Source organism: Cornus florida, unplaced genomic scaffold (assembly GCF_030987335.1).
Source record: "Cornus florida cultivar Cherokee Brave unplaced genomic scaffold, ASM3098733v1 CherokeeBrave_3.0.0_Hap2_Chr02, whole genome shotgun sequence".
NCBI classification, from domain to species: Eukaryota; Viridiplantae; Streptophyta; class Magnoliopsida; order Cornales; family Cornaceae; genus Cornus; species Cornus florida.
In genome coordinates, this window is record NW_026775572.1 from 37,098,630 (window position 1) to 37,125,169 (window position 26,540).

Below are 26,540 nucleotides of genomic sequence, written 5' to 3' on the forward strand. Positions count from 1 at the left end.
TTATTCTTTATTATTCATCTTTGTATTCTGTGCTTGTTTAAATACTTTAATTGTTTTGATATTTCCCTGATTTTGTGCGCGGACTTGATCAACCCGTGTTCCGAAATTAGGGGGTATCACAACAGATCCCGTTATTGATGATAAGGTTGATCTTAACTATCGACATTGGCTGAACCAATTTGATTCTAATCGACAGCCATAAATAGGGCACCGAGCCATTATAGAAGGTATGAGAAAAAAACCCCTAAACATTGAATACATAATTATTCTGTAATAGATTATGAGTACTGACTTGATCGTCGTAGGGACCTCGACCAGTACCGCACTGGTGCCATTCGAGGTGACGTCCTTTGTTTTACAGGTAAACGCTATTGTTCCAGGTTGCAAGAATTTTCGCATCAACAATTAATATTTTAAAAACATTTATCTATTAATCCAAAATATTAAGTTTGAATTTTGGAAATAAATATATACACAATATAGAGGTGCACAAAAGAACCGTAGAACCGGAACCGGAATCCTGAGAATCGGAACCGAAATTCCGGTTCTCATGGTTCCAATTCCGGTCCGTAAAATGAGGAACCGTTGAGATTCGGTTCGATTTTGGTTCCGGTCTCACGGTTTGGTTCCAGAATCGAACCGAACCGTAATATATATATATATATATATATATATATATATATATGTACATATATATATATATTATACATATATTTGATTAAATTATTAATATTAATAACTCTAATTTATAAACCTTTTTAAAAAAAAATTTAGGGCAAATCATTTCAGCCTCCCCAAGCGCCTCCATATCTATTCTCGTTCTCAACTCTAAACTTGCCCTCTCTCCCTTTCTGTCCGTATCTCTCTCTTTCTCTGTCCGTCTCTCTCTGCAACTGCAAACTACAAAATTTACAAAAATCAGAAGTTCAAAACCCATACCCATATATTTCAGATCTACAAAATTTATAAGAATCAGAAGTTCAAAACCCATTTATTTCAGATCTGTCTGCAAGAATCAAAAGTTCAAAACCTATATCGGCATATCATTTCAAGATTGTTCAAAAAATCAAAACCCATATCTTTCAGTTTCCATCTCTTGCTGTTCCAGTTCGGGTTCATCGTTCATAAGCTTCATCCGTTGTCTCTCAACTCTTAAGATTTCCCCCCTCTCTCTGTGCAACTGCTAATTTGTATGTATGGGTTTTCTTTTAATTTTTTTCTAAATCAACTAATTAAGGTCTGTAATTCTTGTTTTGCAAACTAAAATCAAGTGTAATCTTTTTTTTTTTTTTTTAGTGTGTGTGTGTCTATATATATATATATATATATAATTTATTTTTTTGTGCGAATAACCTTTCATATCAAGCCTTGGAAAGGAAGAGGGGTGGACCGTGGCCGGAGATTTGTGAAGCACTTGTTGAGGATTTAGCCGCTGTCTCGGCGAAAGTCTTCTTAGATCTTCGGCTTCTGGTCGCAGTTTGGTCAACGATTCCATGGACTGGTTTCGGTTCCAATCCACTGCTCACGGTTCTAGTTCCATTTTTTAAGAATCGTTCAAACCGGTTTCGGTTCCAGCAGGACCGTACCGAATCGAACTGTGTGCACCCCTAACACAATATAACTTAAAATATGAAAAAAAAAAAAAAAAAAAAAAAAAAATTGTTAAAATCATAAAACCATGTCTAAAAAAATTTTCAATCAACTAACGAAACTTTCATATTATCCCTTCCGTCTAAAACTAATTGAACAAATCACGCCACAATCACTTACTAGTTTTAACAGACCAAAATACCCTTGTAATGATGTAATGACCAAATTACCCTTTCCCATACTTGTACGTGCCCTAAGTCTCTCTCTTCTTCTCCACTGTCGCGTTTATCTCATCGGCGACTATAAAGGCTCCATGGATTCCAATGACCATAGCGTCCATTGATTCCAAGAGAGACTTGTCATGTATTTGAGGACGAATGGATTGAATGCGCCAGTAATTTGTGGCGGCGAGGTAAGATGACTGGGTGGTCTCTCAGCTCATTCCGATGAACTCAACAAAAACCCACAACAAAACCGATGAACTCATTTTGGTAAACCCAATAAAACCAAAAATCCATTTCGTCATTCCAGTGAACCCAACAAACCATAACTGTCAATGTCTCTGCTCACTCCGGTGATCCCAACAAAACCCAAAACCCACTTCGTCATTCTGGTTCATCCCAAACCTTCTCTCTATAAGGATTTCTCACAACGAAATCCCAAACCTCTAACCTCGCCATTCCTCCTCAAATTGCACCTTCAGATTGGATGGAGTGGGAGAAACGAAGTTGGTTGCTAGAGAGGGAAGAGTGACGAGATGGCGTTGGAAAAACAAATGGTGGCCGGAATCTATGGAACCCATGGTCGCCGATGGGTGACTTTTTTAATGAAGATGGCTACTGGAGAGAGAGAGCTCACGTGATAGCTCAAGGTGTTTCCTACAGATTTAAAGAGAGAGAAATCCCTATTGTTAAATCTTCACCATCTTCTCATCAGCAATCAATTTTCTGTTAGATTTAAAGAGAAAAGTAGTGCAAAAATTTTCTGTTGGAATTTTTTGTTAATAGGTTGGTTCAAAGAAGTGTGTTTTCTGTTGGAATTTTCAGTTGTTAAATTTGTAGTCGAGAGGCTTCATTACTATTAGAGGGAGAAAAGACCAGTTGAGGAAAAAGAACAGAAAAAAGTTAAAGTTTGGTTGCGGACATGTGGAAAAAAGAAAAGAAACAAAGTGTTGGTTGCTGACATGTGTACAAGTGTGGAGACATGAAAGGCACAATTGCCATTTAAAATCAACAAATTCAGTTTAATAAAATATCAATATAGTATTAATAGAGATGACAAATTCTCCATTCTTGTCGCCCTGTTCCATCCCGTTTAGAACGGATTTGAAGACCCTTTTATGCAAATGGAAATGGAGATAATTTTTTAAAACTCGGCGGGGGCAAGGGCTAGGACGAGATATGGTAAACCAACCCTTCCCTGCCCCGCACCATTTAGGGTGTACATTTACTAAAATACCCTTATATATTATGCTATATTACTAAATTGTATTAAGTATATATAAACATACTTCTAAAAATAAGAAAAATTATGTGTTAAGAAAATTATAGTGTATATTAAATGGGGATGAAATTGCGGGGCGGAGATGAGGAATGAAGGGCGGGGATTGAAGTCAAATTTCAAACCGGGATGGGGACAAGGATGAGGATGAAATTTTTTTCTTGGAGATGGGGAATGAGATCCCGCCCAGTTGCCATCCCTAACTATCAGGGGCATTATTGTCATTTCATTATAACTTAAAGGTTTCGTCACGAAGAAATTTTTAATAATGGGGGGGGGGGGGGTTATATGTCCTTTTTGTAAATAACAAGAGTTTTTACGATTTTAACTCTAAAAAATAAAAAATAAAAGATAAAAATAAAAATAAAAAAAGAAGAAAAAAGTGTGTTTGCAAGGAGGGCTAATCCAAACCCTAATTTGAGAAAAAAAAAAAAAAAAGCCTTATACATTTTTTTTTTTTATGACTCAAGAACTCCCCCACGCAGGGCCCCTTAGGGACCCACCGTGGGGTACAAACCTGGGGGTGGAGTCCTGCCCAAGAACACCTCCGGGTGAATCCGAGAATGCAGAGGCTAGGAGTCGAACCCGAGCCTCTTATGTGAAAACCCAAGCTCTAACCATCACTACTACGCCCCGGGGGTAACTCCATATATAAGTTGTAACTTGCAACATTGAGAAAACCATGTTTTGAAACTCAGCAATGGGAAAGAAGCAAACAAGAAAGACTAACAACAACAAAAGAATTGATGATGCCAAGAAGCCCTCCTCAAAAAACCCAAATCGTTCTATAACACGACGAGCAAAAAGCAAGGCTATTCCTCCACTTCCAGAAGATTTGATCTTAGAGATACTTTCAAGACTCCCCGTGAAGTCCCTTTTCAGATTCCGATCCGCCTGCAAAAGATGCCTCACCATCATCGACAGCCCTTCCTTGGTGGACCTGCAATTGAACCAATCTCAAACTCGGCCCTGTGGTCCCCAAATCCTTGTGTCTTTCTCGGGTCCTGACTCGAAGCATTACTTCTATTCTGCAAGTCTTGAAGGAGGGCCAGCGGTCCGCCTTCTGTCGCTGCCCGGCGGCTGGGAGAGATATGTTTCAGAATCCCTTAACGGATTAGTATGTTTCTACAATGGCAGCGATGTCTATGTCATTAACCCTAGCACTCGGAAATTCAAACGCCTACCGGCAAGTCATTCTAATTTATGCTCTAGTTATTCTTTTGGATTTGATCCTTCAAACAATGAGTACAAAGTGTTACACATAACCTTTACGAGCACCAAGAGGTTATCTGACATGCAATTTGAAGTGTTCACAATAAAGGTCGGTTCAAAGAAACATAAAAAAGTGTTCACCTCTCATGCTAATAATAAGTCATGGAGAAAAATCACCCACGTCCCACCATGCCCTTATATTTTCAAAGGACAAGGTGTTTGTGTTGATGGCGCGTTATATTGGATTTGCGTGAAGGCTCAAGTTCTGGTGGTTTTCGATGTCGGTAGTGAAAAGTTCCGATCGTTGCGACTTCCTGATGGTATCAATAGGAGGTATAATTTGAATAAAATTGGAGGGCGTTTGGCTTTATTGAAAGATAGAGATTGTGATTGCATTGCCATAGAAAGATGGGTATTAGAGGATTGTGATAAGTGGGTTCGATTGTTGTGGCTCCAAAAAAGTATGAAATATTTTTCACCTTCGTGTCAAATTCTAGTCCTGTGACTGTATACAAGGGTGAGACGCTGCACTTTTCAAAAACAGAACCTTATCAATATATTTCTTGGGATCACAGGAATAAGGCTTCTAGGCCTATTAGAATTGGTGAGGCACTTAACTTTGGTGGTGTAGAAAGTATCAATGTTAGTATCACAAATTATGTGGATTGCGTCATTTGTTTATCTTGATTCTTGACTGTTGTAACAAATGAGAATCATAGGAAAAGAATTTAATTGATAAATTGCATTTTGAATTGTAATGCAATTTTTATTCTGAAATTTGTAGTCACTTTTGTGTTTTCCATTTGTTGATGAGTATGGTTACTGAAATTTTCTTAACCTTTAGTTTTCTTATGCATTTGAATGAGCACTTAGTTTCCAGCTTTATAAGGCCTTTAGTCATAGATATTGATGGTTGTTGCATGGCAATTGCATCTGAGCAATCCCATCCATAAATACAGTGAAGCTTAAACTTTGAAACAAGTTATCTTAAAAAAAAAAAAAAAAGCGGGAGAATTAATAAAATGCTTCTTTGATTTGTACCATAGATAGAACAATCGCATAACTTCAACCATCGATCTAGCTTAGTGACTACAATTTGTTTTGTTTTTTTTCAATTTTTTGCTAACCTTTTGTAATAATGTTACGCCAATTATTAGAATTGGCGTAGTACCATATGGCTACTTTGTAATAATGTTGTATTATAATTTTTTTTTCAATGGGTGTAATTTGTTGTATTATAATGTTTTTTTTTTTTTTCAATGGGCGTAGCACTATATGGCTACTTTGTAATAATGGGTGTAATTTTTTACTACTTTGTAATAATGTTGTATTATAATGTTTTTTTTCAATTTTTTGCTAACCTTTTGTTATAAGGCTTCTACGCCAATTATTAGAATTGGCGAGGTACTTAAATTTGATGGTTTAGGAAGTATGATGTTAGTATCACAAATTAAATTATGTGGATTCCATCATTTGTTTATCTTATCTTGATGCTTGATCGTTGAAACAAATGAGAATCATAGGAAAATTAAATTTAATTGATAAATTGCATTTTGAATTGTAACACAACTTTTATTCTGAAATTTATGGTCAATTTTGAATTGTAACACAACTTTTATTCTGAAATTTATGGTCACTTTAGTGTTTTCCATTTGTTGATGAGTATGGTTCAGGTCAAATTTTAAAGTAGTTACTGAATTTTTTTTAATCTTAAGTTTTCTTATGCATTTGAATGCGCACTTAGTTAATTTCCTGCTTTATAAGGCCTTTAGTCATAGCAATTGCATCTGAGGAATCCCGTACATAAAAACAGTGCAGCTAATGGAAATAAGAAAGAAGTTTTTCCTTGATTTGTACCATCTACAGAACAATCTCATAACTTTAGCCACCTAATTTAATTGACTACAATTTGTTTTGTTTGTTTTTTTCAGTTTTTTTATTTCCTGGGCCAATATTGTTTTGTTTGTTTTTTTCAGTTTTTTTATTTCCTGGGCCAATATTGTTTTGCTGTGGATTTGTTTTTGTGCCAGGTAACCTTTTGTATTTGTGTTTTAATGCCGTGTAGTGCCAGAATTTTTTGGGTTGCTAGAGAATAATTCCTTTGTACATTTTGACGTATAGTTTTCCTGTCTTTTTTATATATTGTCTAATTAATGTCTACAATTATAAAAATTAAAAAAAAAAAAATTAAAACAATAGCTGATCATTTGCTTCAATACTTCTATTTCTTAAAAGATACTAACTACATTTTTTCGAAACTATGAAATTTTGACTCCATCATAATATGAATATGGGTCTATAAGCCCACTTAGTGTTTTCTGTCCAAATATCACCTTAGAATTTTCAGTTGTTAAATTTGTAGCACAGAGGCTTCATTACTGTTAGAGAGAAAAAGCCCAGTTGAGAAAAAAGAAAAGAAAAAAAAGTTAAAGTCAGCAGCCAAAAGACTGCTGACATGTGTGAGTGTAGAGACATGGAAGGCATAATTGTCATTTAAAATCAACAATTTTAGTTTAAAAAAATATTAAGGATTAATTACAATGGCACCCCCTGAGATTTGCTTTATTGATAGTCAAATGAAAATTAGTCTATTTTTAAACATTAACCACCTTTTAGGTTTGATAAAGTTAACAAAGGCACTCATCTGTCACATCTGATACGGTAAATTGATACTATTGCCCTTCGACTTGGTAGTGGACTTGTTTGGATCATAGAATTTCATTTTTAACCTTTATAATTCATTAATTAGACCAAACTACCCTTATATGCAAAAAAAACGTCTGGAAAAAATGTTGGTGAAATCTGCCTTCAAACCCATGTATCCAGTGGCGGAGGGAACTAATGCCCGGGGGGGCACATGCCCCCCCTGACTTCTTTTTTTTTAAAAAAATAGTATATGTATATTTTTATAAAAATCCAAAAATGCCCCCCCTGAAATTTTTTTTTTGCCTTCATATATTAGTAATACTTTAGTATATCAAGCCCATTTAAGTCATTCACCTATATACTACCAAATAAAGTCCTAACACAGTACCAAATATAGCCCAGACAAAACAAAAAATAAAAAATATGTCTAACCAAATAAAGCCCAAAGACTGAAAGACCCAAACAAAACTTTACTTTCTTAAGTTCGCTTTCTTTGACTTTTTAGTTTTTTTGGTTCAAAACTCAAAAGTGAGATACGAAAAGCTCAAAAGCAGAAACTTGGACTCTCACGCCGGCGCCATGGTTATGTTCAGGTTTTAAATCTTCATCGTTTGCGACGGAATTGGAATTGGAAGGCAGGATCAAGGATACCCAATTTGTTTCGCTGTTGATTCACCGTGTTTGATTTGCAGGTAAACCCAAAACCCTAGTTTTTTTTTTACATGAATCAGATTCTTTTTCTATACTTTTATAGTTTTACTCAAATCCATGGGATGCAATCAATGATTCAATGTGCTTCTTCTCCTCCTACATAAGATTTTGATGCCAGACTAGCTTTGATTTTCTTTCTTGACTAAATTATAATTCTTTTTTTTTTTTTTTTTTGAAAGATCTCTAACCTTCCTTAGTTCCTTTCTGTAATTTTGTCACATCTTTGATTGGTAAAGTGTTTTGTATGTTTCCCAGTAATTCTCTTCTTTTTTTTTGGAAAAGTGTTTTGTATGTGTAATTCTCTTTTTTATTAAGGTGCTTGTCAGTTGTCAGGCTACTACTTTACCTATGATTTTATTTGTATGTTAGCTTCTTGATTGTTATTTTTCTAATTTATTTGAATTGTATTCATTGATATGTTGGAGGCCTATTTTGGCTCACTGATATCCATAGTCTTGTCAGTTTCTTGAGAACTTGGGTTGCTAAGTTGCTTGATCCAGTTTTCTGTTAATAGTGTTCTCTTTTTTTCAGAAAACATAAAAAAAGAAAATTGATTGGTTGATAGTTTTATAAACTGTTCAATGAAAGCTCGGTAAAAAAGAGGTTTTAATTTCAGAAAACAGTTCTTGTAGTTCTCTGAGAATTGTTTGTTATTATCCTGTATTACACAAAATTGTTTTCAGAGAACCGAACCGAATAGTCTCTAGAATGTTTTTCTTTTGTGCCTTATTTTTAATGTTCTAACATTATGGTATGCATTTGGGTTATTAATAAGGTTGGACTTGGTAGTCTTGGTGTTTATGCAAATATTTTGGTTGTGTTATTAGCAGTTGTTTAGCCTTTTGGAATGACTAATGAGTAAAAATGTCACTATGCTTTTCAGAAATTTAGAAAACAGATGAAACTGTAGTAACAACATTTTTTTTGGCTGATGGTTCTGGGATAGCAGTGTGGAGTGCACCCTTTGAAATAGAGCAGAAATGTTGATGTTTTAGCGAATTTTATAAAAATAAAATAGAATGAGTGGATGGCTTCAAATTATTTATGGAGGAGATAATATATTGTTAAGTGTTCCAATAGTTGCCTGGTCAGTCGAAATTTTAATATAAATTTTTGTATTCTAATTGAGCTTTATTGCTGGTTATGGCTTAAAGGTATCAAGTTAATACTCAAGCTTTGTTGTTATTTGGTTTGAGTTACGTAATTTGTTAAATTTGCAGAAGATTGTTATAGTGGTTGGGAGTTTTTTTATTTTTTATTTATTATGTTTTTTGGATTTTTTTAAATGTTCTAATTTTGATCATGATATTAAGGTTGGGTTAAATCATTGTCACTTAAATTGGGCATTTTTTTCTAAATTTTTATTGTGTAGTTACTAGTTAGCACTTACTTTCCAATCTTTCCTAATGCATTCTAAATGAAAAGATTGAGTAGTTTAAATAAAATTAATAAGATTGAAAATGAAAAGATTGAGTAGTTTAAATAAAATTAATAATATTGAAATGTCTGTCTTAATTATTATATATAAATAAGCATTTTTTTTTATTTTAAACAGTTATGGAGAAATATTATAAAAGAAAATCAGGGTTGGCACCTCAGCCACCTCCTATAGAGAGAGATGATGATCGAACATTGAAGCAAAGTCGTTTCGACATCAACTTGGAAAATCTTCCAGCGGATCCAGGATTACGAACTCGAATCTTGGATTACCATCCTAATATTCGAGATGACATTCGTAGAGCATATTATCTTAAGGGTCCTTGTCAACCCAAGACTCATCGTTTTCCCTATACGAGTTTTGGGAAAGCAACACGTCGTTTTAACCCTGCTTGGTTTAGTGAATATTCTAATTGGCTAGAATATAGTATAACGAAAGATGCAGCGTTTTGCCTATGTTGTTATCTTTTTAAGCCGGATATTGGAGAACAAGCAGGAGGTGAATCTTTTGTGGGTGAGGGGTTTTCAAATTGGAAGAAGAAAGAAAATTTTCAAACTCATGTTGGAGGTCCCAATAGTGCCCACAACCAAGCTTGGAGATCATGTGAAGCTTTGGTGAACCAAAAACAACACATTCAAACAATTTTATGCAAGCAGTCGCACCAATCTAGAAATGAATATCGGACTCGTTTGACTGCATCAATTGAATGTATCCGATATCTTTTACACCAAGGACTTACCTTTCGTGGCCATGATGAATCTGAAGATTCAAGCAATCAAGGAAACTTCCTCACACTTTTGAAATTTCATGCTCGTCACAATGAGGATGCTAGAGCCGTTGTATTGGAAAATGCTCCTGAAAATCTGAAGTTAACATCACCTGAGATTCAAAAAGAGATTGTAAATGCCATTGCAACAGAGGTTGTCAATTTTATTATTAGAGATATCGGAGATGGATTTTTTTCTATTTTAATTGATGAGTCTCATGATGTATCGATAAAGGAGCAAATGGCTATTGTGTTACGTTACGTGAAGAATGGAAGTGTCATTGAACGTTTTATTGGTATGGTACATGTTACCGATACAACTGCTCTCTCACTCAAGATGGCGATTGATAATGTATTTTCTACACATGGATTGAGCATTTCTAAATTGCGTGGGCAAGGTTATGACGGGGCTAGCAATATGCAAGGTGAGTTCAACGGTCTCAAAACACTAATTCTGAAAGAGAATGAATTTGCTTTTTATGTTCATTGTTTTGCTCACCAACTTCAGTTGGCTCTTGTTGCTGTGACAAAGAATCATGGCCAGATTTCCACTTTTTTCGTATTTGTTGCTAATGTGGTGAATGTAGTTGGAGCCTCGTGTAAACGTCGTGATATGCTTCGCGAGAAATAAATTGCTGAAGTTATTGATGGACTTAACAAAGGCGAGCTCACAAGTGGGCAAGGCCTAAATCAGAGTACTTCTCTTGTACGTGCAGGAGACACCCGTTGGGGCTCACATTATGGTACTTTAATTAGCTTGATTACATTGTACTCATCTGTAATTGTTGTTCTTGAGTTTATTGAAAATGATGGATTGAAATCTGATCAAAGAGGCGAAGCATCTATTCTACTTGGGTCAATACAATCATTTAATTTTGTATTCAATCTCCATTTGATGAAGACATTGTTGGGCATGACAAATGAATTATCCAAAGCATTACAAAGAAAAGATCAAGATATCGTGAATGCCATGGACCTTGTCAAAGTATGTAAGCAACGACTACAAATGATGAGGGATGATGGATGGGATTCTTTGCTTGATGAAGTTTCTTCCTTTTGTGAGAGACATGAGATTGATGTTCCCAACATGGATGATATGTTCATTACTCAAGGACGACGACGACGAAATATGTGCAAGAAATGACAAACTTGCATTACTATCGTGTTGAGTTGTTTTATTCTGTCATAGATATGCAACTTCAAGAGCTAAATAATCATTTCAATGAGGCTAATACTGAGTTACTTCTTTGTGTGGCATGTCTATGTCCAGATGATGCATTCTCTGCTTTTGACAAGCAAAAGATCACTCGTTTTGCTGAATACTATCCAAAAGAATTTTCTGTAGCTAAGCTCATAGAGCTTGGTAGTCAACTTGAAACTTATATTCTTGATGTGCGCTCTAATATCAAGTTTGAAGGATTGAAAGGGATTTCCGGTCTTGCAAAAAAAATGGTTGAAACAAAAAAAAGACAAGGTGTATCAATTGGTGTATCTACTTGTGACAATGGCATTAATCTTACCAGTCGTGACTGCTACGGTGGAGAGGGCATTTTCTGCTATGAATATTGTAAAGAATGAATTGCGTAATCGGATGGGAGATCAATTTATGAATGATAGCTTGGTTGTGTATATTGAAAAAGAAATATTTAGGGGCATAGATAATGAGGCTATCATTCAACGCTTTCAAAAGATGAAAAGCCATCGAGGGCAGTTGTAATTGTATTCAATAAAATATTATCAACTAATATTTTGGATCTTATATGTGTCAAGTATTATATTTTAGTTCTTTTTATTTAAAAATCATATCAACTTGTTACCTGTTTAGTTCTTTAGATAAACAAATAAATTCTTTTATGGGTATTTTCAATTCACATTATTGAAGAACATTTAGTTTCCATCTTAGTTTAAGATAAAAATAATAAAATACAATCTTGTTTGCTTTGGTTGTCAAGATTCACTATGCGCTTGGAGACTCAGACAGTGGGTATAATTGCCTTGGAATGGCTCCTGCACTCCTAGTTCATCCAGTATTTCACCTTGCCAGGTAATTCCTTTTTTGTCTTTTGAAAATGGTGACTTTGCTCTGTTTTTTTTTTTAGATACTAAATTAGATACTAATTCTATATTTTCCTTTGAAAATAGTGACTTTGCTCTGTTTTTTATTTCCTTTTTTTTTATTTTTTTTTGTCTTGTTTGTCTTTTGATGTGAAAATTCTATTTTTGTCGTTGATTTTCTTTTTCTCTTATCAAATACACTATGCCCCCCCCCCCCCTGGAATGAAATCCTGGCTCCGCCCCTGCATGTATCACACCCACCACCATCACCACTCCATATCCCCACCACCACCCATATATACATCATCAAATCCAACCTAATCACCATCCAAATCCACACAAGTACAAATAAAAATCCACATACATGTAAGCATAAATCTCATATATATATATATATATATATATATATATATATATATATATAATTCTCTTTCAATATGGGATTTGTATATATATATATATATAGGTAGATCTGCAATTCTAGAATTCTATAAATTGCTTGAATTTTCAACACGTTGAGAGAAGTTCATGGTTGGTTGGTTAACGTTAAGCTGGTGGTGAATTATTTGAGTTTCTGTGTTCTTGTGGTGGAAGTGGTTGAGTGGCGGCAGTGGTGGTGGTTGAAGTGGTGAGGTGGTGGCGATTGATTAAAATGGTGTGGCATAAAACTAGTTTTTCTGTGGAAAAATCGTTGCAAAGCTTCTTCTAGCTAGGTTCACTGGGGAAGAAGATGAAGCTGGGAACAACCCTACACGTGGCGACGGAGGGTTGTGTGAACCCATTCCAGTGGCGGTTGGGGTCGGAAAAGGAGAGATCTGACCCCACGATACCATCCCCATCCCTTCGACGATGACAATCTGAGACTTACAGGGCCCAAATTCAACGCAATCTGGACTAATACGGAACTCCACATCATACCTTGTTGCTCGTTGATTACCCTCAAGGTAGCGGTTTCATAGGATGGCCGTGGTGGGAGGAGGTGGTAGTGGCCATGTTGGTGATCTAGTGTATAAGAAGTTGAGAGGTGGCGGTAGTGGTGGCCGTGTTTTTTGGGGGCAGTGGTGGTAGGTGAGGGTGATGACAAGTGCCTTAAAACGTGGAAACTAATGATGGGAGTATTTTGGTTACGTAAATATTCTAATATTTTGAATTAAGAAATAATTATTCTATTGAAGGGCAATAGCGTCTTTTTATACCTTTTTAGGGTCTGTTTGACAGTAATTTCTGAGAGAGGGTGTGAGTGTTCAAAAAAATGCCAACTATCATCTGTCTGTCAATAATGCAAATCTCAAGGAATGTGAGCGTAATTATCCCAAATATTAGTATACTATTAAGGGTATTATTGTCATTTCAATTTAGCTTAACCATTCTCCAGAGATTTTTTAATAATTGAGGAAATTATATGTCATTTTTGTAAACAACGGAGGTTTTTATGATTTTAATCTTAGAAAATAAAAATAATAAAAAATATAAAGTAAAAAAAGTGTGTTTATGAGTGCTAATCCAAACCCTAATTTGACAAAAAAAAAAAAAGCCGCAACTCTATATATAAGTTGTAACCTGCAGTCTTGCAACACTGAGAAAACCATGTTTTGAAAATGAGCAATGGGAAAGAAGCAAACAAGAAAGACTAACAACAACAAAAGAAGTGATGATGCCAAGAAACCCTCCTCAGAAAACCCAAATCGTTCTATAACAAGACGAGCAAAAAGCAAGGCTATTCCTCCACTTCTAGAAGATTTGATCTTAGAGATATTTTCAAGACTCCCCGTGAAGTCCCTTTTCAGATTCCGATCCGTCTGCAAAAGATGGCTCACCATTATCGACAGCCCTTCCTTGGTGGACCTGCACTTGAGCCAATCTCAAACTCGGCCCTGTGGACCCCAAATCCTTGTGTCTTTCTCGGGTCCTGACTCGAAGCATTACTTCTATTCTGCAAGTCTTGAAGGAGGGCCAGCGGTCCGCCTTCTGTCCCTGCCCGGCTGCGAGAGATATGTTTCAGAATCCCTTAATGGATTAGTATGTTTCTACAATGGCAGGTATGTCTATGTCATTAACCCTAGCACTCGGGAATTCAGACTCCTACCGGCAAGTCATTCTAATTATGAGAATTTTAAATTTGACAATTTACGCTCTGGAGTTGAGTTTTATTCTATTTATTCTTTCGGATTTGATCCTTCAACCAATGAGTACAAAGTGTTACACATAATGTCTATGCGTCATGGGTTCACCAGGAGGTTATTTGACATGCAATGTGAAGTGTTCACAATAAAGGTTGGTTCAAAGAAAGATAAAGAAGTGTTCACAATAAAGGCTGGTTCAAAGAAGCATAAAGAAGTGTTCACCTCTCATGCTAATAATAAGTCATGGAGAAAAATCACCCACGTCCCACCATGTCCTTATATTTTCGAAGGACAAGGTGTTTGTGTTGATGGCGCGATATATTGGATTTGCGGGAAGGCTCCAAGTGAAGAAGTTCTGGTGGTTTTCGATGTTGGTAGTGAAAAGTTCCGATCGTTGCCACTTCCTGATGGTATCTCTCCGTCTATCAGGTATAAATTGAATAAAATTGGAGGGCGTTTGACTTTATTGAAAGATAGAGATTGTGATTGCATTGCCATGGAAATATGGGTATTAGAGGATTGTCACAAGTGGGTTCAAAAGACTGTTGTGGCTCCACGAAAGTATGAAATACTTTTCACCATCTTGTCTCCTATGACTGTATACAAGGGTGAGACGCTGCACTTTTCAAAAACAGAACCTTATCAATATATTTCTTGGGATCACAGGAATAAAGCTTCTAGGCCTATTAGAATTGGTGAGGCACTTAACTATGGTGGTGTCAATGTTAGTATCACAAATTATGTTGATTGCTTCATTTGTTTATCTTGATTCTTGATTGTTGTAACAAATGAGAATCATAGGAATATAATTTAATTGACAAATTGCATTTTGAATTGTAATGCAACTTTTATTCTGAAATTTTTGATCACTTTTGTGTTTTCCATTTGTTGATGAGTATGGTTACTGAAATTTTCTTTATCTTTAGTTTTCTTATGCATTTGAATGCAGTTAGTTTCCAGCTTTATAAGGCCTTTAGTCATAGATATTGATGGTTGATGCACGGCAATTGCATCTGAGCAATCCCATTCATAAAAACAGTGAAGCTAGGGTCTATAAGAAACAAGTAATCTTAAAAAAAATAAAAAATAAAAAGGTGGGAGAATTAATAAAATGCTTCTTTGATTTGTACCATAGATAGAACAATCTCATAACTTTAACCATCGATCTAGCTTAATGACTACATTTTGTTTTGTTTTTTTCAATTTTTGGCTAACCTTCTGTAATAATGTTATAATGCCATGTAGTGCTAGAATATTTTGGGTGTTGCTACAGAATATTTTGACGTATCCTGTCTTTTTGATATGTTCTCTAATGTATACAATTGTAAAAAACAATTGTCATCAGCTAAGGGATAGATCCTTTTGGTGTATCAAGCCCTCTGCAACTTGTTCTAGTTTTTGGAGGAATTTGTTGAAACTAAGAGGGACGGCAAGAGGTCTCATCACGTATTGGGTGGGGTGTGGGAAAGATACTAATTTATGGCTTAATTACTGGTTCCCTAATTGTCCAATTGTTCAACAGATAGGGCTGAATGATGTGGAAATTCTTCAACTAGACACTAGGACCTAGTTGATAGCCTAATTTCCAGTACTCATTGGATGGTCCCCCTATCTTTGAACTACTCACAGTTTTTCCAATTCTTAAACTTTCTTTCTCTGTTATATTCCCTGCCTCAACCCTCTGAACAACAAGACAGTTTCGTTTGGTTGCCTTGTCCTTCTCATGGTTACTCATTTTCTCATACCAATGCATACTTTGCACCACCTTCACCAACCTTTGTTTGGCATAAGCATATTTGGTTCAAGCACCATATTCCCAAACATAGTTGTATTCCTTGGTTAGCAGTGAGGGGAAGATTTTACACACTGGACTCTAAACCTATGATGCACAAGCACTATGTTAACAGGTGCTACCTTTGTAAGGCTCAGATGGAATCAATGGATCACTTGTTCTTCCAATGTTGTTTTAGTTCACAGATTTGGAACTTCATACAAGATATTGCAGGGTTCTACATTCTACCAAGCTGCCGGATGGAATTGATCAACTGGTGTTCAGCTCATTGGACCTCAGCAAGGTTCTTGATTAATTCACAAGCTCTTACTGTGAGCAGCAGTTTACTATCTTTGGCAAGAAAGAAATGGTAGAGCTTTTAGGAATGTTTCCAATACCCCTCATCATGTTATCTCCTTGATAAAATCTTGCATCAGAGCTCAACTAGCTGCAATTAAGTTGAAGAGGAGTACTGATCTTAGATTAATCACAACTGATCATGACCTCCAAAACCTATTTGTGCAGTCTTGTTCCTCATCATGTGTGTGTACGTGGCTGATCCCGTAGGGTGGTTTTGAAGTTTTGAATTTGAATTGTAATCAATGCTTTGGCCTGTGTTAGCTGTGCTTTGGCTGTTGTAGTTTATATTTCAATCTTTGATTTAAATTGTGTTGTATTTTCCCCTTCTTGGGGCCCCATGTATATCCTTTCTTAATTTATATAGAAGCTTGCCCTTTAACCAAAAAAAAAAAAAAAAAATTAAAAAAACCAACAAACTATATAAAAATTTAAATAGTAGCTGATCATTTTAACCTTGCTCAATTGGATTAATCATATACATATTTTGCTTCAATACTTCTATTTCTTAAAATATACTGTTTAAATATATATATATTATTTAATGTATCGATTTCATTATTGTGCATTTGATTTATTAATCAGCCTAGTTGAACACATTAATCAACATTGATAGTTAGTTACTCACTTCCCGGGGAAGAATGGTAGCACTGCATGGTCGCAAGAGGCCTAGAAACCCATATAGCGGTGAGTTGTTACTGGCTTCAGGTATATTATGGAACCACTATGACCTTATTCCTTGTCAGAAGAATAAAAGTGTGAGGACTTTTAGAATTCAAGGACCGCAGAAAATATCAATTTTAGAATCACTAATCATGTGGAGAGCTTCATGCCTCTACCACAGATTCAGATGATTAATGTGCAAATTGCAATTTGGGGAGTTTGATGTTAATCTAGATGGTTGATTCTTGTTTCTAAATAAGAATCACGTGAAAACATAAAATTATATGTCAATGAAATTATTATTATTATTTTTTTCAATGCAGCTCCATGTTTGTTTTGGTTAGCTATTCTATAACTGGTTTTTCTGCTGACTTTTTTTTTTGGATTTATGTTTTAAAATTTGCTAGTCATTTCTTTCTTCTCTCATTACTCTGTGTGTGTATTATAAATGCTGCATAACATGAGAAGTATAGTTTCAAATGTTTTTGGGCATAGAATTGCTACAAGAAAATTGGTTTAAAGGCCTCCTTGATTTCCAAGAACAGGGGAGGAAGATTGATTTTATTAACTTTCTTCTCTTGTGTGCGTCTCCCTCCCCTTCTTTTCCAATGCGCAAATTCAAGTTAAAATTAAGTGTGTTAGTCTTTTCTATTGCGTTTTAAAAAGGTCTTCTTCATTCCGAGAACAAGGTGTTTGTGTCAATGGCGCGATATATTGGATTTGCGCGAAGGCACCAAGTGAAGAAGTTCTGGTGGTTTTCGATGTTGGTAGCAAAAATTTCTAATCGTTGCCCCTTCCTGATACTGTCTCTCCCAAGTATAATTTGAAAAAATTTGGAGGGCGATGGCTTTATTGAACTGTGGCAGTGCCATACAAATATAGGTATTAGAGGATTGTCATGACATCTCGGTTCAGAAGACTGTTGTTGCTCCACAAAAGTATGAAATACTCTTTACCTTCTTGTCATATTCTAGTCCTGTGTACAAGAGTGAGATACTGCAGTTTTCAGAAACAAAACCTTGTCAATATATTTCTTGGGATTACAGGAGTAAGGCTTCTACGCCAATTATTAGAATTGGTGAGGTACTTAAATTTGATGGTTTAGGAAGTATGATGCTAGTATCACAAATCAAATTATGTGGATTCCATCATTTGTTTATCTTATCTTGATGCTTGATCGTTGTAACAAATAAGAATCATAGGAAAATTAAATTTAATTGAAAATTTGCATTTTGAATTGTAATACAACTTTTATTCTGAAATTTGTGGTCACTTTTGTGTTTTCCATTTGTTGATGAGTATGGTTCAGGTCAAATTTTAAAGTAGTTACTGAAATTTTTTTAATCTTTAGTTTTCTTATGCATTTGATTGCGCACTTAGTCAATTTCCTGCTTTATAAGGCCTTTAGTCATAGCAATTGCATCTGAGGAATCCCATCCATAAAAATAGTGCAGCTAATGGCAATAAGAAACAAGTTTTTCCTTGATTTATACCATCTACAGAACAATCTCATAACTTTAGCCATCTAATTTAATGACTACAATTTGTTTTGTTTTTTTTCAGTTTTTTAATTTCCTTGGCCAATATTGTTTTGCTGTGGATTTGTTTTTGTGCCAGGTATTTTTTTGTTTTTGTGTTTTAATGCCATGTAGTGCTAGAATTTTTTGGGTTGCTAGAGAATAATCCCTTTGTACATTTTGACATATAGTTTCCTGTCTTTTTGATATATTGTCTAGTTAATGTCTACAATTATATATATATATATATATATATATATATATAAATAAAAACCAACAACAACAACAACAAAAAAAATTTAAAACAATAGCTGATCATTTGCTTCAATACTTCTATTTCTTGAAAGATACTGTGTAAATATATGTATATATTGTATTTGATGTATCGATTTCATTATTGTGATTTTTTTTTTTTTCCCTGGTTAAAGTACTGTAAGCTTGTATATAAGTCAGGAAGAATGTACATGGTGCCCAAGGTGGGGAAGTACTGCAATGAACAACCAACCAAAGGCAGCCTAATGCAACCTCAAACCAAAGCATTAGCTACAAAAGTGAAAATGCAGAACAATACAATATTGCCACTGATAACCTCCAACTACAACCTTATGAGACCAGCCAAGAGTGCACACAGGATGTGGAACAGGCCTCCACAAACAAACTATGAAGGTCCTGCTCAGCTGTGATTAGTCTAAGATCAACACTCCTCTTCAACTTGATTGTTGCAAACTTTGCTCTAATACAAGTCTTGATTTGGGAAATAATGCGGTGGGGAGGAGTAGAAATATTCTTGAAAGCCCTTCCATTTCTCTCTTGCCAAAGGAAGTAAATTGTTGCAGACAATATGAGCTTGTGTGTCAAGAAATTTGATGAAGCCCAATGAGTTGAAAACCACTGTATCAAATCTATCCAACAATTGGGAAGTATATTGAACCCTGCAATCTCCCGGATAAATTTCCAAATCTGTGAACTATATATAGCTACACTTGAAGAACAAGTGGTTCATAGACTCATTCTCAGCCAGATATAGGTAACATCTATTGACATAGTGCTTATGAGGCATTGGCTTGGAGTTATGTATATAGCCTACCTCTTACTGCTAGCCAAGTTATGTAGTTGTGCTTTGATAGATGATGCTTGAACCAAATTAGCTTATGCCAGACATAGGCTGCTTATTGTGAATTTGAGCAGCCTAGTTGAATGTTAATCAATATTGGCAGTTATTTACTCACTTGCCGGGGAAAAAACAATTTATTTTTAGTAAGAATTTTCAAATTTCTCCCAAATCTCTTAGATTATTTTAAAAATAAATAAGACAGACCTTAATTCCAATCATATTCTTAATTTAAAATTGGTCATATCAAATTATCAATAACTAAGGGCCTTGTAGTCAAGTGATATCTCTTTTATTTCTCAAAGTGGGTGGTGAGAATTCGAGTCTTCAAATAAGCAAAGTGAATGTGTGAATAATGTGTATGAGTTTCTTACCGATGACAAAAAATAAATAAATAAATAATCAAATTATCAATATAAACACATTATGAAATGGAAACACATTATTACTTTCAAATTAGATTTACCTATAAATTTCGATTATTCCAATATTCTCCATTTAATTGCATGGCATATAATTCCCAAATCCCAACTTTAAGAAGGCATATATTAGGTGTGATGACCCTGGAGCGGGTGTGCCGTGGGCGGGTGCGAGAGACACTGTCAGGCTACCACATTGGCCAACTACGAGTGCACAATCCCACATCGCCTGAGTAGAGGGAAGGTGAAGTGCTTATATGTAAGTGTGTCATCTCCAATTGGTATGAGGCCTTTAATTTGGGGTGAAGCTCAAGAACAAAACTGTGCGGGCTCAGGCCCAAAGCGGACAATATCATACCATGTGGTAGAGTGGGTCGTTACAAATGGTATCAGAGCCTTACTCAGCCGGAAGTGTCCCGACGGGGACGTCGGGCCTCCAAGGGGGGTGGATTGTGATGACCTTGTGGGCAGGTATGCGTGGGCGGGTGCGAGAGACACTGTCAGGCTACCACACTGGCGAGCTATGGGTGCAAAGTCCCACATCGCCTGGGTAGAGGAAAAGTGAAGTGCTTATATGTAAGTGTGTCACCTCCAATTGATATGAGGCCTTTTGGGGTATAGCCCAAGAGCAAAACCGTGCGAGCTTAGGCCCAAAGCGGACAATATCATACCATGTGGTGGAGTGGGTCGTTACAAATGGTATCAGAGCCTGACCCAGCCGGAAGTGTGCCGACGAGGACGTCGGGCCTCCAAGGGGGGTGGATTGTGAAGACCTTGTGGGCGGGTGTGCCGTGGGCGGGTGCGAGAGACACTGTCAGGCTACCACACTGGCAAGCTACAGGTGCACAGTCCCACATCGCCTAGGTAGAGGAAAGGTGCAGTGTTTATATGTAAGTGTATCACCTCCAATTAATATGAGGCCTTTTGGGGTAAAGCCGAAAAGCAAAACCGTGCGGGCTCAGGCCCAAAGCGGACAATATCATACCATGTGGTAGAGTGGGTTGTTACAATGGTATCAGGGCCTGACCCAGCCGAAAGTGTGCCGACGGGGGCGTCGGGCCTCCAAGGGGAGTGGATTGTGATGACCTTGTGAGCTGGTGTGCCGTGGGCGGGTGCGAGAGACACTGTCAAGCTACCACACTGGCGAGCTACGGGTGCACAGTCCCACATCGCCTGGGTAGAGGAATGGTGAAGTGCTTATATGTAAGTGTGTCACCTCCAATTGGTATGAGGCCTTTTGGGGTAAAGTCCAAGAGCAACACCGTGCGGGCTCAGGCCCAAAAGGCGAACAATATCATACCGTGTGATGGAATGGGTCGTTACAAATGGTATCAGAGCCTGACCTAGCCGGAAGTGTACGGACTGGGACGTCGGGCCTCCAAGGGGGGTGGATTGTGATGACCCTGTGGGCGGGTGCGAGAGACACTAATAGGCTACCACATTGGCGAGTTACGGGTGCACAATCCCACATCGCCTGAGTAGAGGGAAGGTGAAGTGCTTATATGTAAGTGTGTCATCTCCAATTGGTATGAGGCCTTTTGGGGTGAAGCCCAAGAACAAAACCGTGCGGGCTCAGGCCCAAAGTGGACAATATCATACCATGTGGTGGAGTGGGTCATTACAAATGGTATCAGAGCCTGACCTAGCCTGAAGTGTGCCGACGGGGACGTCGGGCCTCCATTGGGGGTGGATTGTGATGACCTTGTGGGCGGGTGTGCAGTGGGCGAGTGCGAGAGACACTGTCAGGTTACCACACTGGCGAGCTACGGGTGCACAGTCCCACATCGCCTGGGTAGAGGAAAGGTGAAGTGTTTATATGTAAGTGTGTCATCTCCAATTGGTATGAGGCATTTTGGGATAAAGCCCAAGAGCAAAACCGTGCGGGCTCAGGCCCAAAGCGGACAATATCATACCATGTGGTAGAGTGGGTTGTTACATTAGGTCCATACTTAATCTCACCAAAACTATGTACATGAGTCCTTTTATAATGCGTAAATTCAAGTTAAATTTAACCTTCCTTTTGTATATTAATTCTTCATATATCCCTTTAATCGTTTTTGAGTCACGTAGTCTTGTTTGTATCAAGATCACCTTAGCTCCATGAAATAATATGCTACTACTGAAACATGGAGGAATTGAAATCTTAGATCAAAACACCATGTATGGATGGTTTGAGCTGTCTAAACAAGAATTCTTGAATAGTATCTGAACAACCAATTCAGATATTCACGTCCAACTGAAAGGAGAAAGAAACATATTATTGAATTCACCCGATAATACCCCTAATTTCAAAGGATTTAATTAGATTTTATTTAATGATTTTAATTGCATTTTATTTATTTATGTGACTATTTGTTTATTTGCTTTTATATTTAATTATGTGTTTAATTGATTAATTATTTCATTAAATTATTTTATTTGAATTAATTAAATTTATTTATGTTGGCTAATTATATGTGCATTCTTATTTGATTCCATGTGATGTGTTTGTGTGATTGAATTATTTTAAATGTTTAATTGTGTTAATTAAATAATTTTATTTTATTTTTATTTTTATTTTAAAGGATTTAGGTTTTAGCTCATCGACCAACTAGATGGGTCTAAGACTATTTAAGTGGGATCCTAAATGAGTTGGATAGCGACCCATATGGATTATTAGTTATATATATATATATACATATAATAAGGTGTATGTATATATATATATATTATTAAAAATAATATTTCATTAAATTAGCTACCTACACTACAAGAAAAATGGCTTTTAACAAGGGGCGAAAAACAGTTCTTCAACGGGCATGGCCCATTGTGGTATCCCCTATCTTTGTTGGCTTAGGGTCTTCTACGAAGGTTCCAGCCCCTTGTTGAAAGAGGGCTTTCTACGACGGGCAAATATTACTTTTTACGACGGTTTGCGCCCCTTGTAGAAAGAGTGCTTTTGACGATAGGTCTGGCCCCTTATAAAAAGCAATTTAAAAAAAAAAAAAAAAATTCAATGGTTGCCTTACGCTGCCCCAACACAAAATTAGTACAACTAAACACAACAATAAATCAACCCAAAGGTATATATATCCACACCAAGCCTTATGATACAAGATGAAAAAGAGTTCAAGTCGTATAAAAATAAAAATTTACATCTACATCCCACTAATCACAAACAAATAGATTCCAAATTTATTTTATATTCATTAAAGATTACAAAGTTCCCTTCATTGTTACCATCTGTGCAAGGATTAGACAAGTTTCAATACCAACACAACCAGGGCATTTCCCATCACACTCAGATTGCAAAAACTTTCCCTCCAAAGCATTCATGGCAAGACTCCAAGCAGCTAAACATAACTGAAAACAAAGAAGAAAATTTTAGCCAAAACTCTCACTAAAGAACTCAAGAAAGAAAAAATATATTAAAAATAAATAAATAAGGGCATGCACAAATCTATGAATTAATATGCATGAAATAAGTGATAATAAAAAAATGTTCATGTAAAAGTGTGACAGATAATAGGTTCCCTTGGTAATATCTAAGATTTGCATTAAAATGAGCTGCTAGCCTACCATTAATTGTCTTGGGCCATTAATCTTACAGAAAAAACTGGTAATTAATAAAACTGAAGCTTTCAACTTAAGTATTATGATGTTAGGCTGAAATTATACAAATTTAAGATCAGTCTCACATCAAATATAGGACATAAGCAAACAAGAAAAAATATTTAGGCACATTATCTTCATCAAGAGAATCTGGTTAGGAGGCTTACACAACCATTAGAAGGAAGTGCCTTGTAAATTTCTATGTATTGTTGTCCGTGCAATAAAAGATGTGGATAAAATCTAGCAACAGAAAGCAGAATTTTAGTTAGTTTTCAATTTAACAAAGTGAATGCATGTATCGATGATTTATATAAAGTTATAGGAATTGAGTTCATTTAACGGAATTAGAATCTCTTGAGTGTAATTTACTCTTCGATAAAATATTGGAATCTCTTGATACTATATATTTATTTCCAATAACTGCGATCCAGCAAAATGAAAGAACATAGTGGAGGCTTCTCAAGGACAACAAATTTTAACAGTTACATGTGTGGATAAGTTTTAGGATTAGAATAACCTGTAGCTTGTGAACTATACCATAACACCCTTTTAATTTCTAATCCATCAAAAATAATTTTACAACACAACTTTCATCTTCATCCAAGGAATCCAACTATTTTAGTTCTTTCAATGCTGGAAAAATTGCAGAATTACTGTAGCCAGTTAGTCGCAGATCAAGTCAATAGACGGAAAAAAATTATTTGTGACCATTAATACCTGCCATCCTCATCTTCCACAATTTGAAGCTGTTGCTTCTTGTCTTCAGTTAAATCCAATGCAACCTAAACAAAAAAGGGAAATAAAGTTCGTTACTAATCAAGTTTCTTTTCTTTTGGCAGGCAACCGATATCAGAGGTTTAAAATCAAATCTCTTAGAAGGTTTCGCACTATAGGTGTGAACTTTACATACTCAAAAGCCGGAGTAATGCGCGAGTTATTTTCAGAAAACAAGTACTTGAACAACATGTGTTGAAAATATAATAAAAGGAAATTCCGAAGAAAGAAAGCAAAACATGAGTCTGTAAAGTAGACCGTCAAGAAAGAAAGAAACATTGCAGTTCAACTTAATAGATTTAGCCAGTATTTAGTTGAATTAAAAAAATAAAATTATTACAATAACTAATGCTAAAGATTAAGCACTATTAATTTCTCCAATAAACCAAGAACGCATGGACCTGCACAACCAAGGTGATTTAGAAAACCCAAATTACATGTAAAATTACAATTAAAGAAATATGGGAGCCCACAACATATATAGCTACTATGATGTAGCTACTTAACTTTCCTCAATTCTAATTCATCTATTGTCGAATGAAAGGGAAAAAAACAGCACAAGGAGAACAAAGATATGCTTTTTTTTGGCAAATTTTTTTGTAATAAAAAAATACCTTGGAAAAGAGCTCATCAACTCAAGTAAATATTACCAAGTAGGATCCTAACAGTTTCAATAAATTGAGTAGAAGTAGATTTAGAATGTTGTTCTGGGAGGACGTCTTGATCATGCACTCAAAATACTAAGTTGCTAACCATGCTTAGTTCATGGACCAGATACGGAGTATTAGATAGTCATATCAGCCGGGTGTAGCAAATGAATTATCTCCAACTATAAGAAATAATTTACTCAATCAATTTCAATCTGGAAGGAACTTCATATATAATCACTTAATCAGTAATATCATTTTCTTGATCATTTACAAAACCCAAAGCTGTCATTTTTAAACACTTTACCACAACAAACAAACACCTGAAAGACCATAGTCATTAACCGAATACAATAAAAGATATATCTTCTTAACTAGTCCCTATAAAGTTCCCATGACTAGCATTTCCTACGATTATAATTCTCTCCATAAATTTCAAACAAACATAAGAGACATCCAAATTGATAGATTACTGAAACCTTCCATATTTTTGCCAATCAGTGGCAAATTCTAATATTAGTTTCTACTTAACGAAGCAATTTGAGTACAATAAAGCAAATTCTACGCAAAAACATAAATTATTGATTTGAAAATTTATCATCCCAGAGAATGAATGTCAAATAAGACATTAACTCAAAACCTTCAATAAGATCATATTCCACAAACTCGTCAATTAAGACTTAAAAGATCTTCAAAGAATTAAAAATAAAAAAAATAATAGAAAAATATGTTTGTGGGGTATGTGTGTTTACATATACTTGTAATGTACATACACAATCAATAGAGGGAAACGGAAGGAAATGAATGAACCTGTTTGGCTAGAAGTTCTCTTTCAATATTTCCAGATGCGAAGAAAGGGGCGTCGGGACCGAACCGTCGACGAACTGGACTCCAGTACGGAAACCCTAATTGGCCTACAGATGATGGTATCTTCTGCGGGTTTTTTCTGTGTCTTTTGTTGCTGAAAAAAAGAAGAAAATAGATGAGAGTTCAGAGAAGGAATAGATCGAGAAGAAGAACAGAGACGAGAGTTCAGAGATGAACAGAGACGCACCTGGGCAATTTTCCTCTGGAGGTGAAACTCGCCAAAGACGAAGCTCCCAAAAAATTCGTGCTTGGACTTAGAAAGGATTAAGGTTTCATATGGATTCAAGAGAGAGGGGTGTTTTGGTTGATTGATGCGTACGAAGTTTGGGAGGAGAAATGAATTTTTTTGAGTGCCACCCGATGAAAACCCTGTTCTACAATGGGCTATGCGGGCCTGTTGTAGAAGAATACCTTTGTACAATAGGCCATGCGGGCCTGTTGTAGAAGGCACTTCTACATGGGATCTGTGGACCTGTTGTAGAAAATGTGTTGTAAAAGGCCCATTTTCTTGTAGTGCTAGTTTGTGAATTGTCGGACCATATGTTAAGTTTATAATATAGGTAGTATATTTTATCTATATATATACATAGAGGGTAGATCTAGAAAGAGAAAAGAGAAAGCTAGAGAGAGAAGGAAGAAGAACAAGGACCATTAGAGAAGAAGAATAAGGAAAAAAGAGTTTAACTTTCGATCCGAAAATTTAAAGCAAGTTCTATGTTCTACACTTTTCCCTTAGATCTATGATCTATATGTCTTTAATACAACTTTAGGGATGTTTAAAG

At 35.9% G+C, this 26,540-nt stretch overlaps 2 protein-coding genes, 1 long non-coding RNA gene and 1 pseudogene across 3 annotated transcripts; 3 read left to right on the forward strand and 1 right to left on the reverse strand.

Moving 5' to 3' along the window:
* The first annotated feature begins 3,790 nt into the window (after positions 1 to 3,790).
* Positions 3,791 to 4,807, forward strand: LOC132296050 (F-box protein At4g19940-like). The gene has a single exon (XM_059794297.1). The coding sequence runs from the start codon at positions 3,791 to 3,793 to the stop codon at positions 4,805 to 4,807; it is 1,017 nt and encodes a 338-aa protein (XP_059650280.1).
* Positions 4,808 to 9,216: 4,409 nt separating this feature from the next.
* LOC132296051 (uncharacterized) lies at positions 9,217 to 11,580 on the forward strand (annotated as a pseudogene).
* Positions 11,581 to 13,523: 1,943 nt separating this feature from the next.
* LOC132296052 (putative F-box protein At5g52610) lies at positions 13,524 to 14,810 on the forward strand. The gene has a single exon (XM_059794299.1). It carries the CDS (start codon positions 13,524 to 13,526, stop codon positions 14,808 to 14,810), a length of 1,287 nt encoding a protein of 428 aa, XP_059650282.1.
* Positions 14,811 to 23,043: 8,233 nt separating this feature from the next.
* On the reverse strand, positions 23,044 to 26,184 carry LOC132286529 (uncharacterized). Its single transcript, XR_009472800.1, has 5 exons — positions 25,946 to 26,184; positions 25,702 to 25,852; positions 24,188 to 24,252; positions 23,638 to 23,710; positions 23,044 to 23,221 (listed from the first exon to the last, which is right to left on the reverse strand). It is a non-coding gene; the product is annotated as an uncharacterized LOC132286529 (long non-coding RNA).
* Between the last annotated feature and the right edge of the window lie 356 nt (positions 26,185 to 26,540).